This window comes from Helicoverpa armigera, chromosome 11 (genome assembly GCF_030705265.1).
Source record: "Helicoverpa armigera isolate CAAS_96S chromosome 11, ASM3070526v1, whole genome shotgun sequence".
NCBI classification, from domain to species: Eukaryota; Metazoa; Arthropoda; class Insecta; order Lepidoptera; family Noctuidae; genus Helicoverpa; species Helicoverpa armigera.
In genome coordinates this window covers 6758878-6771791 of record NC_087130.1, presented here as the reverse complement: position 1 = coordinate 6771791, position 12914 = coordinate 6758878, and the positions used below count along the sequence as shown (strand labels likewise).

Sequence of the window (12914 nt, the reverse complement as noted above, 5' to 3'; positions counted from 1 at the left end):
CAATTTTCAGGACACTGTGACGTAAAAGGCCCCCACTCCTAATTTTTGAAGTGTATTATCTTTGTCATTTTATGTTTAATTAAAAAAAGAAAAAATACGTTTCCAATATTTTTTGATTATCTAAAAAGCGGACTAAATATTATTTCATTATTTCGACCCTGGACACTACCCTATTGCACCTAATCTGCATTACCCTGTTCATAATTTAAGAGTTATGGACTCGTATGCCTACATTAACATGCATGCCTTACATACACATACCTAGATCGATGATGTCTTCCACTCTAATCTTACGTATGTACCTACACAGAAGCGTTTCTACATTAACCTATCAAGTGTTTTCAAATTGTTACCTGTTTTTACAGGTAACAAATAAAACACTAGGAGAACTTAAATCACCAAATAAAATCAAACCATTGGTTATGCTCTGGTTATCACTCAGATTAAAGAACAGTATCTATATAAAGATCATTGGCCGAAATTGGAAACACGATGCACACAGTACGATGCGGTCAGACTTTAAAACAATGAAAAGTGTGCCAATGTAACTGATATTCAATTTTATTACAATGCTCATTAACATTATAAAAAAATGCAAGCTTTCATTCGATTAAGTGTCGTTCTTAACTTAACGTCAAGAACTTTTCATTGTTTTATGAATTTAGAACATTTCAGGCAACTCCGTATCGTCGTCCTCTGCGTAATCATTAATCATTAGTCTCCGTGAACCCCGTAGGCTCAAGCATCATCTGCACAATTCTCAAACATCGTAATTTTTATTAACGGAATTAGGACGCAGGTGGACTGGAGCTGAGAGGCTGCATGCGTGCGCAGCGGCCGCGGCAGCGAGCGGCCGGCGGCGCGCGGCAGTCGGCATGCGGCGCGCGCGGAGCGTCACGGGGCCCTTGCGCCGCGCCCACCCGGCCTCGGGCGCCACCTGGAACGTCCAGGTACCCACGCCACCCACCTGCCTAACCCCTTACCCCAAACTCATCTCATCCCGCGCGCCGTCTCCAACCTCTCAGGCCAGCCTCGCCACTGAGACACCTAGGCCCTATGACAGTGTATCTGAATCATCTTGTGAATGTGATTGCTGGAAGCTGGAACTCAACAGTTGGCAAAAAACTTGTTGCACAATAACTCTGATCTTTGAATACATTAAAATTATTACCATCTACTTATTTATCGTTTAAGTATAAGAATAACAGACATGATGAAAGAAACCCTTTGTTATAATGTCAACATCTTTATGAGAATCGATTCTAAATGAGTTGAAAATGATCCACCATATTTACATGTACTCATATAAAAGAAATTATGCAAATATGTCCTAGAAGATAACCGTTATTAGTCAGTCATGTATGTTTGGGTCATAAAGTTAGTTGATTTGCTCGTTTACGAGTCTGTCTACTGATCACCACATTACAATGGCACCAATCTACATTTGGCGAATATTCTAATGTAGGAAACATATTTATTTTGGCGACTCGTGAGACAACGTCGGCGTTGAATTGTGTCGAGTACGTGACAGCTGCGCGTTGAAACCGCGCGCTCTCCTATTTATTTACAGTTTCTGATAATATTGCTATACAAAGAGAAAACATATAAATTTTATTTTGGACACTAATGATATTGATACTATTAATACATACAAATTAATTTAACTTTTGTAGACAATTGACGTTTCATAATAAACCGAAATTTTGTTCAAGATAACCATGACTTCAAGATACATTCATATTTCTACAAAAGTTATGCTTTATTCACGATATGTATTGATGTTATGAATGTATACGTTATGTATATGTTATGTATTGATGTTAATGTATATGTTTATGTTATGTATTGATGTTAGTATGGAGTGTGAGCACCGATTCGACTTGATATTTTCATTCAAGTAATACTATCACAGATCATAACACCGTGGATACCACACTAGTATGTGCTGAAGAAAGCAACGTCTAAACAAAAAATGATTCATTGTTATAGGAAGGAGGAACAAAACACTCGATAATGTTGAAGGAACTTTTTGGACCACCGCACATTATCCGATTCGGAATACAGATCGCTTCAATACATATTCTTTAAAGAAATAAACATTGAACTTACGAAAATGCCTTGCAAAGGAAAAAACAAAGAAGTGTGAACTGCCGTTCAAAGCCCGTTGACCCGAATCTTCTCTAATATCTACGAAGCCTTTACCGACCAATAGGACACTAAAATCGCGTGATAATCAGAACAAAATCTCATTTAAAAAATATTTTTATAGTTCGCTTTCTTAAACTTAAGACTTATAAACTGTATTCCTGAAAACAATTTTATTTATCCCTGTTACCCGTCAAGTTATAATTTTTATTTATTTATTTAAAAACACCTTAATAATTTATCTTATTCATATGAACATAGGTATTACGCCTTTAGAGCCCATATAAAATATTCTATGTATTTACATAAATATTATAACATTGAATTGAATATTAATTACGTTATACAAATGCAACTTAAAACATGCACAAGCTTCCCTCCTCCTACTACTGCTAACTAGTATTTATTTACTAACCCCTAATGGCCAAGCATAGGGAACAAACAAAAATGTAACGTCTCACACTCATGTGTATCTGTACCTATGTTTAAAAATAAATAAATCTGAATCTAATGTGTACACTTTGTGTTCAGGTGGTGAAGGGCAAGATGAGCTCGACGTGTCTATGGCACGCGTGTCGAGCGCTGTCGGCGGGCTTGCTGCTCATGCTGCTGGGAGCTGCCATGGCCGTCATAGGTAACGTTAACTATTTAAATTAATTTGTTGGTAACTGCTTCCTGAGGGAACTGGAACATAAACATAAGAAAACAGCAAATCTTAATAAAAAGAATTCCCGGAAGAAAGCCTGTAACATTTCTTGATTCTTCTTGAACGCTGACAGATTTTTTTAAAAATAAATTATTTAAAAGACAAGTAATCCACATTCAGCAAGAACATTTTGCTAATTTCAGTAAGAAACATAAAAAAGCCAGTAAATTTTAATAAAATGCTGATGGATTGTCTATAAATTGAATGTAAAGGAGGTGAACTCTGCAATAATGGAGTTATGTCAGAAATCACATTCGTGACCTTTTGTATTAACCGAGTATTTTTTTACTGTTCTAACGATAAGCACTTACCCTAACCATAGTATAAAGTTTATACTATGCCCTAACGCGACAAGAAGAGCAGCGATTTCGATTTGAACCGTTGAACCAAATATTTTGATAACTTTTATTTTATTGCAAAAACGATAAGTACGATATTTCAAGAGGTTTACGGTATTAAAATCTACTTTTACATAATTTCCTTCCATCAATCTTTCCCTGGGTATGTTTCTTACATTTATATGTAGGGTACTTTTTATCCTTTAATGGGAAGCATTGACCATATATATAACCATATGACTGTAAAGTCACGCCATAACATAATATAAGACGACGCTATTGACTGATCTATTATGCTTTATTCGTAATAAAAAAATCTGAAATGAACAATCGGTCACGAACGAACTGCACTCTGAATAACGTATTTAAATTATAGTTAAATTCCAAAAGACTAGATAGAAGAATGTAGATGTTAACAAGCTAAGTCTGAATTCGTTTTACCGCCCCGAGCGATACAAGCGCGAACAAAAGCGCCCGCCGGGGGCCGCAAGCCTATGCGTGTGTACGTGATGTTACGTACACACATACACGCTTGATGTTATGCATGTGTGTGTGCTTCCTGTCGCCTGCACGTGACGGCTGACGCTTCCGGCTGGAGCCTCCGGTCTCACGTGCTGTCCTTACTTATTGATACCTCGCCATACAGTCCCGGTCCATTGTTACGCTGCGATCTATTTTCTGATTGCATTCTGTAACTGCGCCTCTGGAATATCGTGTTAAACATGTTATTTAGTCAAGTCAAAGTCAAGAACGTTTATTGGAAGTGGGCTAGTTTTTAGCCACGTCAAATTTACAAAAGGACAGCACCCAAAACGCCCCCTTTCACCACTTTCTTGTGTTACGGCTGGGAAGAAGAAGTAATTTATCTGATGCAGAAAATATTCAATTTCGTGTCTTAGCGCTGTGGTTCTATCGTCCGAAATAAACGCTTGTCCTTATCCCATTAGTCTGCTCATATTTTGTACAGATTATCAGTTATTAATCAACGCAAAAACGCACGATGGCAGAATATTGCTTTTTGTGTCAACCTATTTAATCTGCCTAATGTTTTGCTCAGAAAGCCATACTAACTAGGAATCCTAAGTAATATTTATATGAATACATAAATTAATACATATAAATCAATCGCTTTATTAATAAACTGGTTTCTGCCAGCGGTTTCACCCGCATTCCTTGGGAATCTCTGCACGAACCCGGATAAAAGTAGTCTATAGCCTTGATCAATATAAGAGCTTATTCAAGTCAAACAAATAATATAAACAATCAAATCTCTCTTCTTTCATAATATGAGTGTAGATATGTGATGAGTATTATAAGATTGTTGAAAGGTGCTTTTAACCTACAGACAGACATGTATAGGTACATGTTGAACCTCACTTACCTGGGAAGTTGATTGCGCCATCGCCACTTCTTCTTCCCAGCAAAAACACATGTGCCAATGTTTTGAGGGCTGTCTTTTGCAAAAAAAAAAAATTACGTTCGAGAAATGCTGTTTTGCAGCCGATTTTGACTAAATTATTTTTCAAAGGCTGGCTTTTATTTCGCACAGAGGTTGAGCATTGCCATCCAACGTGGCAATGCTGCCAGTCTTTTGGGTACATTACCCAGTGACAGCGATGAGGAGCAATTTTTTGATGCACTGTATTAGTTTTAAGTTGTATATATATGAGTTTTTTTTTTCAATTAATGTAAATATTTTGTGAATAAAAACTTGTACTTAGCTTTTTTGAATTTTGATTTTAATATCTGCACGTGTCACGTTCCAGGGTACTACGCAGACACGCTGTCGGTGGCGCAGGAGGTGCGCGGCAACTCCACCGTGTCGGTGAAGGACGAGGCGCGCGGCTTCCATCTCAACAACCTCTCGTACGCAGGACCTATCGTCATGGGCTTCGGAGGTACCATCACTTATATACATATAATAGTAATAGATATAATCAATATCTTCAAAAATACCCTTTTATTTGGGCTAATAATTTTAACTTTTTTTTTAATTTTTATTTAATACGTATATAAATTAAAATTACCCTCTTATACAAAAATTCTACAACCCAAAACACACAAATTATTTGCTAAACTGACGAGGAAATCTTAAAAAAGCGCGGTGACGACCACACTTACCTGATCACAGTCCTAATTTCTACTTGAATTGTAATCCACAATTTTATTATCTACACTCGGCTATGAGCACAGAATATTTGTTTGAGGTTCGTTCTAAAATTAAATCCCAAATCAAAACCATTTTTAAAACGAGATTGAGTAGCTTGCGTTTGATACTACGAAATGCTACGCGCTACGGCTACGATAGCTACGACCAAACGCTACGTGCGTAGCCGCTACGCAGTTTCCGTAGCTCTACGAGACTACGATCGTTGTCTTTTTTCTGCGAGTATTCGATCGTTTTCGATCTACCGGAAATTTCATTTTAAATAGTAGTGGTTAGGTTAGGTTATTTATTTTGACTAATTTTGAGTGACTCGCTCTTGTAAGTGCTTCAAATCTCATAAGCTAGTTGCAAGTTAAAGGGCTCACTTTTACTTGCTTCCGAAAAGGATATTGTTATACGAGCCTTTCATTGCTTGAATGTCGCTAATTAGAGGCGATAGAAAATCAATTATGTCTCGCGTGGATCCGCGCACTGGCATACAAGGGGCTAACTGATTTGATTAAGCTTTTTCAACAGTACTTGTACTACACGACTCACCAAACAGCACCTCTCGTCCACATTCCAGGGTTCATAGTAGTGGCGGCATGCGTGATGACGTTCGAAGCGCGCGACAGTGCGGCGAAGGTGACGCCGGCGCGGCCTCAAGCGATGCCGCGGCCTCTGCCGAGGCGGGGGCCGGCCTGTGCACCTGCACGACTCGACCAGCTCGGCGTCTACCGCCTGCCGCACGCCTTGCCGCTGCCGCACGCATTGCCGCTCGCGCCGTTGCCGCATCGACACCGCGCGCCGCATCACAGGTACACTACAATCTACAAGTTGACAGACGACAATAACCGCTTGTATGCCGCTAATTATAGAACAATAGAAAATCAATTGTGTCTCGCGATATCTGCGCACCGGCATACAACGGGTTAAAGACACATCTTGGAAACGAGCTGCCGACTGCAATTGTCAATCGCACGTACAAGGCCTGCATAAAATTGGCCTGTGATGTTTGCTAACTAATTAATATCTTCTCATCTGTATGGTTCTGTGGAACGACTTGTCGTGCAGGGGAAAGTTGAAGGCACAAAAGCGCGCAGCCGACCACCGTTGCGTTGGGCTGACCGGATTGTGAAGTTTGCTACTACCCCTGATATGACGACCACGACCACTCTGCCAAGAGTGTGACGACAAAGAAGATTCTGTACGATGAATTTCTATTGTCTAGTTAAAATTATCAATACTGATGAATGCAATACGTGTTCACACCACAGGCCCTTAGGGCGACTGCAAATACTGTTGCCACTTCGATCCAAAACGATTTAATGTAAATACATACAAACTGGTAGTACAGCTGCTCGTGCGGTCGGCTTTTGCAGTCAGCAGCTCGCTCCTAAAACATACCTTTATGCCTAATTTTGTGTTGATCAGTAAAAGTTAAATGCCTAGTCTAAATGGTGTGTGCTTACTATGCAAAATAATACAGGGTGTCCTGGTATGTATGGATATAATCAAATAAAGGAATGGGTGAAGTCATTTCCAAACTTTATTTCGTGTATATCTTGTCTTACAACTGATGATTGAACTGGTTCTGCCGTTTTAGTTCGGTTTTTCATATTTTTCATGAAAAAAATATTAGCACACATATGTTCAAACATTTGGGAATGACCGTACCCATACTACTTTTTGATTCACGCCTGTATAATGCTGACAAAAAGTATTAAAACAATGTTATTCACAAAAGACAGTAAGCATGCACTCGTAGGATCACCAAAGAGTAGACATCCAGTCCCGTAGAATCTCCAACGGCTTACCCCACGCTCACTGACACATGTCATTGCTTACCGTGAACAGGAGCCTCGCTTCTCTTTGTGCTAATACAACATTATATCACAAAGCATAGAAAACAACATGATTTAGCGGAGATGCCATAATGGAAAACCTCCTAAGAAAATAGTGCAGTGTTTGGGAGACGAAGAACGTTGCTCTCTCCGTCCTTATGCCACCCATTTTTTGCAATAATAAAAATCGTTGACAGATATTATCTCAAAGAAACCGAAGGCCTCTTTAATTCACACGTAACTGATAGTTTTGAAGAAAGCGCCTAACCTAGGTAGGTCAATGCAGGTGCGTTATAACATCTCCGCTCATCTTTCTTAATTCCGTGTCACAAAGGCATATCGCAAGCTCGTGAATAGTTTAGGATGGACAGACAGTATGTACATCTCTGGTTATCGCTGAGAAGCGTTGCTGAGACACAAGCGAGGACGATGATGAGGGCAGTTAGTATATGTAACACAGAGTTGGTGGCGAAAGAGCGAAGGTTCGGGCTCGGTTCGGTTCAGCGCCCGACCTGCATAGCGCGAGCACCCGCGCGGCCTTGCCCGTCAGTGCGCTACGCCGCCCGCTGCGCCGCTACGCGCTCTCCGTAGATGAGCCGCCGCATTCAGCCGTTAGGTAAAGTCCATATACTTCACGCTAATGTCCGCCTTCATTTTGTTTTACCATTTCAGCTCAGTAATACCCTCGTTTTGATACCTAGCTTGCCTATTTTTTCTGTCGATTTCAGTTCTTTTACTAGTTCAATTTATTTTGATATACTCCTTCCCAGGTTCACCGATTACATAAACGTCCGTTTTTACTTTGAACATGAAAGTTCATAGTAAACAGTTGTTTTAAGAAAACCGACGTTTATATTGTTGGTGAACATAAGTTATTTGATTAATAAATAATACATAACAATGACAGTGCTAGTGCGGCGGAATCGGAGTGCGGGTCGCAGTCGTCGCTGGCGCTGGACTTGCACGGCAGCGGCGCGTGCGCCGGCATCACTCTGCGCGTGCGCGACAACACGCGCCGCCGCCCGCTCGCGCGGCAACAGCGGCTCAGAGACGATACCGTTCACCGTTAGTATCCTTAAGGGCCTGAACTCACTGGTGACTAGTCGCCAACGACTGTGACTTTCATTAGTTTAATTACGCACTTGTCTCCGGCCTAGAGTTGCCTATGTTTCGGTCGCCGAGGGACTGAGTCGCCGCCGACCCTTTATAGCCCTTAACATCATGGGAATGAGAAAAAATAAGAACAATATTAATTTCATCATGCCATCTTACAAAAGAAATAAATATGTAATAATTACCAACTTATCTAACTTTCAAATATATCAATAGAGTAGGTAAATAACATCGCATGTTGCTTATTTTTATGATGGTGAACTAAGAAGTCTTTTATTTATATGTATCTATATTTTCAGCAACTCCGGTAGCGAGTACAACTAACATAAACAACTTAGAAGAACCCACTGTCAGGTAATCATTGCCGGAATACAAATGATGTGGCAGGAACTTCTTCCTGTGCTACATAAGTACAATTGATGTACCAGGAAGAGGTTCGTGCTACATCAATTGTATGTACTTATATTTTAAGTAACAAACTGAGCAACAATGTATTGAACCTATTACTTTATTGTCCGTGTCCACTTAATTCTCAATTGATTTATTCATCTTATTATTTTCATTCTCATTTTTTTAAATAAAACAATAAATAATAGTAGTTAGCATTATTATTAAGTTAATTTTTTTTGCTACCAATGTAGGAGACACTACAAAAACAGATATCCTTACTCGTTAAACGTTGTGCCACCATTTCAGAACGGACGAAGACGTCAGTAAAAACAACATGGAGGTGGTGCATTTGCGCGTGGAGCAAGAGGAGCGAGCCAGCAGCGCGCCGCCCGCGCCGGCCGCGCTCGCGTCGCCGCCGCCCTCGCCGCGCCTCGTCGTCACCGCGTGCTTCTCCGAGTCGCCCGCCACGCCGCCCGACACCTGCATCACCATCGAGCCCGCGCCGCGCACCGACCCGCCCCCGGCAGACAAATGAGAACAACCTGCGTCTCGCCCCGACGAGACACCACAACTGTCGGCAAACGATTGATACACTTTTGTATGAAGTATACAACTTTTAGTTATTTAGACAAGAACAATAAAATGTATTGTACATACATACACTTACACGAGTTTTCGATGTGTCTTCATAAATTGGCGACAATTAGTATCTATTTTTTAAACCTACTATTGTAAAGTAGTTTATTTGATGTGTATAAGAGCATTTTCATAATTTATAAGGGAAGACGAAAGAAACGGGGGCCTACGAATTGGCGAACATTAAATCTAAATAATGTGGTGCCATAGTAAAGGAAGAAAGACATGATTAATTATGTCTCACGTGTTATATAATGTTGATCATGCATAAGTGTATTCATTTGTTTTATTCTGTATTCTGATATACAATGACCGCGAGGGATGACGTATAAATAAATAAATAAAAAATGTAAATGTCGGGATATTTATATGGTTTGAGGACAAACCCGAGCGTGCAGACAGTTGCTTTTGTGTAAGAAGAGTAGAATGGTCTCATATATTGAGAATTTTATTATGCTTACATACAAGCCATTTGTCGAAGCCGTTTGAAGTAGTTCTGTGAAGCCCGAATATTGTTCGTCGTTGTTGTTGGTTGAAATATGTAAGATGTTAAGAATTTGTGATGTTACTCTTTTGACCTCCCTGTTTCACGTGTTTTCAATTACTCCACACAAAGCCTTATGCTCTTGTCAATATTCTAATCTACAAACATAGTGCAATTAACTAACATCTCACCAAAGATATTTAAGTGATCACTGATTAACGACTAGGCCAATAATAAAAAAGATTGTTAAAATAATCAATTTAATAATATTAAACCATTTTAATTTAATCATCCGTTGTTAAATTAAAAGACTGATAAAAGCGAATTTCATAAAAAAATAAATCACATAATTTTACAAGCCATTAAAATTAATATATATTGAATATGGTACGAGAACTTTCATTGCATCGCCCACGTATTCCATTCATTATATTTAATAAAATCTTGGTTAAAATTATTTCCTAAAATACGATTTGGCAAAAATACCTAGTTGCTGAATTCACTTAAAAGTTATGAAAGCCGAAAGCATTATCTCACTCAGTCAACACTTTAGACTCTGGGACTTTTCTTTGAAAGAAAGACATGCCTAGATGCTAATTCAGATTTCATTGTCACCAACAAGCACATAGCTACTTGTAGACTACTTTTTTGTAATTTATTTATTGTAAATAAAGTATGTGTGTAAAATTTTAATGTAATAAAAACAACTTATGAACTTATCATACATTCTAAAACTTAAATTAAGTTTCAACTGGTCTGTTACTTACACATTCACGCACGATTCTATTTAATGTGTACAAGTTAATTTCATGATAATGTCTAAGTAAAAAATAAGTCGCACCTAATTCATTAGGTTGGATTGTGAACTTCAATATGTTTAGGCAAAATTGTTAGAGTAGAAAATGTATCGGTTGTAATGTCGTCAGTTGACTTCATTAAAACTTAATCATTACGTCCAAATTCTAAATACCAAAATGGTACACAGTTATTTGAGCAAAATAATCTATGAAAAATATTTTAATTTTTAATATTTTAAGATATAATGAACTTACCAACAATGATTAAAAAAATATAAAGAGCTTTGCTTATTATATTTTACATGAAAACTCGCTGAAGGCCTAACCGCTAAAGAAATGCAACTCCGCATTTTATATTAAGTCAGTAGTGAAGTCAAATAGTACAGTGTCGATGTTATTGAAGGCGTGTTTGTTGTGGTTATGTATAAGCGGACTGAAACTCTTTCGTAGATACAACGTGGACAGGTAGGCGAGTCTGAAGGTATTCGGCTGCGCAGTCTTATTTTGTTGATCTTTTAGGAGAATCGCCTATCCCTTCTAAAACTGCTTTGATGTGCTTATGCAGCTATGCCACGAAAATGTAATAGCGTAGCTGTGTGACCTTTACCACAGATACCAACCTATGTAGCGATACGATGCATGATAGAATGCAGCATCTCATATAAAATCATAGCTTAGTAGAATTCCTTTCTACCTACCACTGATAAACTATGATGTGCATCCCTATCAATGTATCATAGCATATCTCCGGTGGAAATGCAGACTAATTCAGGCTCGTCAAGATACGTTGGTCGTAGTGTAATTGTGTTAAATAACCCTTTAGGCGTGCACACATACACGAAATGAAATATTGTGATCATGAACATCAAACAAAAAACCATCACCGTGTTCGAATTAGTAACTTTTTTTTATTTAAATAGCTTACATCGTTCATTGATACAACGATGAATACTGCGTCTAATTACTATGTACTCTATTTGATCAAAATATGATCATGTTTTTCGTGTATGTATACACTTAGTAAAAACATTCAAAAAGAATTTAGATTACAGACGATTTACGAACGGTTAGCTGAAAAGTTTTACCAGAGTGATAGTTAAATCAAATTTTAAGTTACTTCATTGAATCTATAGCTGTTAATGTTATATGTGTATTCTAAACCTGCGCTAGACAGCGTGCCTAACAGTTAGTGAACATTGTCTGTCTATAGTTACGTAGTTATTTTTCCATATTTCATTACAATTAACATAAGTAAAATGCGTTACTTTAATTTCAAAGTCAATTAATGTGATCAGCCGTATTTCAAGGCAAAGACATCAGTAAGATTAAACAGAGCTTACTGAAAGGGGCGGGGAGGAGTTTTGTAAGGGTTTTTACGCAGTAAGGTAACTATAATTGCATTTATACCTATTAACGTTAGCTATTAACCTAGTAACGTTTATAGGCTCTTCAGTCCATTGAAGCAAGGGCGGATCTTGAAGTTATGGGGCCCCGGGCTAATAAATTTTTAGGGGCCCATACTTAATTAGGTACCTAAATATGTATGTCCCAGATTTCGTTCATTTAAAAAATTTTGCCAGTATAATTACGGATACTTAAAAAAAGCCAGAAAGTCTGACAATCAACAATATGTTAATCTGGCCACCAACATAAATACGTAAAAAAGTTTGCCAAATTAGGTACGTAGACAAAATAGGCATATTATGTTTTGACAAAAAACCCAGTAGTTTTGATAAAAAGGGCAACAGAACAGGAATAGTTAATTTAGGAACTCAAAATTAGCAAAAAACTAGCTTTCAAATAAAACACCACATCTACCTATAAATCAGTTCATCAGTCGGCCAAATTTGACACAAGCCTCGCAGCCTCTACGGTGACCTTCTATAGAAAAAAGTCCCATTTTTCGAACTCAGAGGCCCCGTACTAAACCTTCTATGAGCTACTGATACTGGCACGCCTTACCCGCGGGGCCCTGGGCTTACGCCCCAAAAGCCTATATGTAAATTCGCCCCTGTGCTGAAGTGAGGCGAAAAGGTCGCGTGGTCATCATGCAAAGGTGTCGTGTGTCGGATTAAATACATAAAGGTATTACAGTTTGGGTATCAATAAGAATAGACGTCGAGGTCGAGTTCTGACTGATCCGCAAAAATATTAATTGTACTTTTATATTATATGAACTTTAAAAAGTTTTATACGGTCTGTAATTATATTATAGGATTCTTGTATATAAATATTAGCAGTTATTTTGTAAATTAGAAATGTGTACTCAATCCAAATGGTTGTTGTGATGTCTATTAAATTGTTGATTATTCGTT

The 12914-nt window shown here is 38.3% G+C and overlaps 1 protein-coding gene across 1 annotated transcript; it reads left to right on the top strand.

Moving 5' to 3' along the window:
* The first annotated feature begins 551 nt into the window (after positions 1–551).
* LOC110370172 (uncharacterized) lies at positions 552–9663 on the top strand. Its single transcript, XM_049850622.2, has 8 exons — positions 552–950; positions 2677–2779; positions 4956–5087; positions 5922–6153; positions 7640–7795; positions 8087–8244; positions 8592–8646; positions 8989–9663. Exons 1-8 carry the CDS (start codon positions 876–878, stop codon positions 9215–9217), a joined length of 1140 nt encoding a protein of 379 aa, XP_049706579.2. The 5' UTR covers positions 552–875; the 3' UTR covers positions 9218–9663.
* The last annotated feature ends 3251 nt before the right edge of the window (positions 9664–12914 follow it).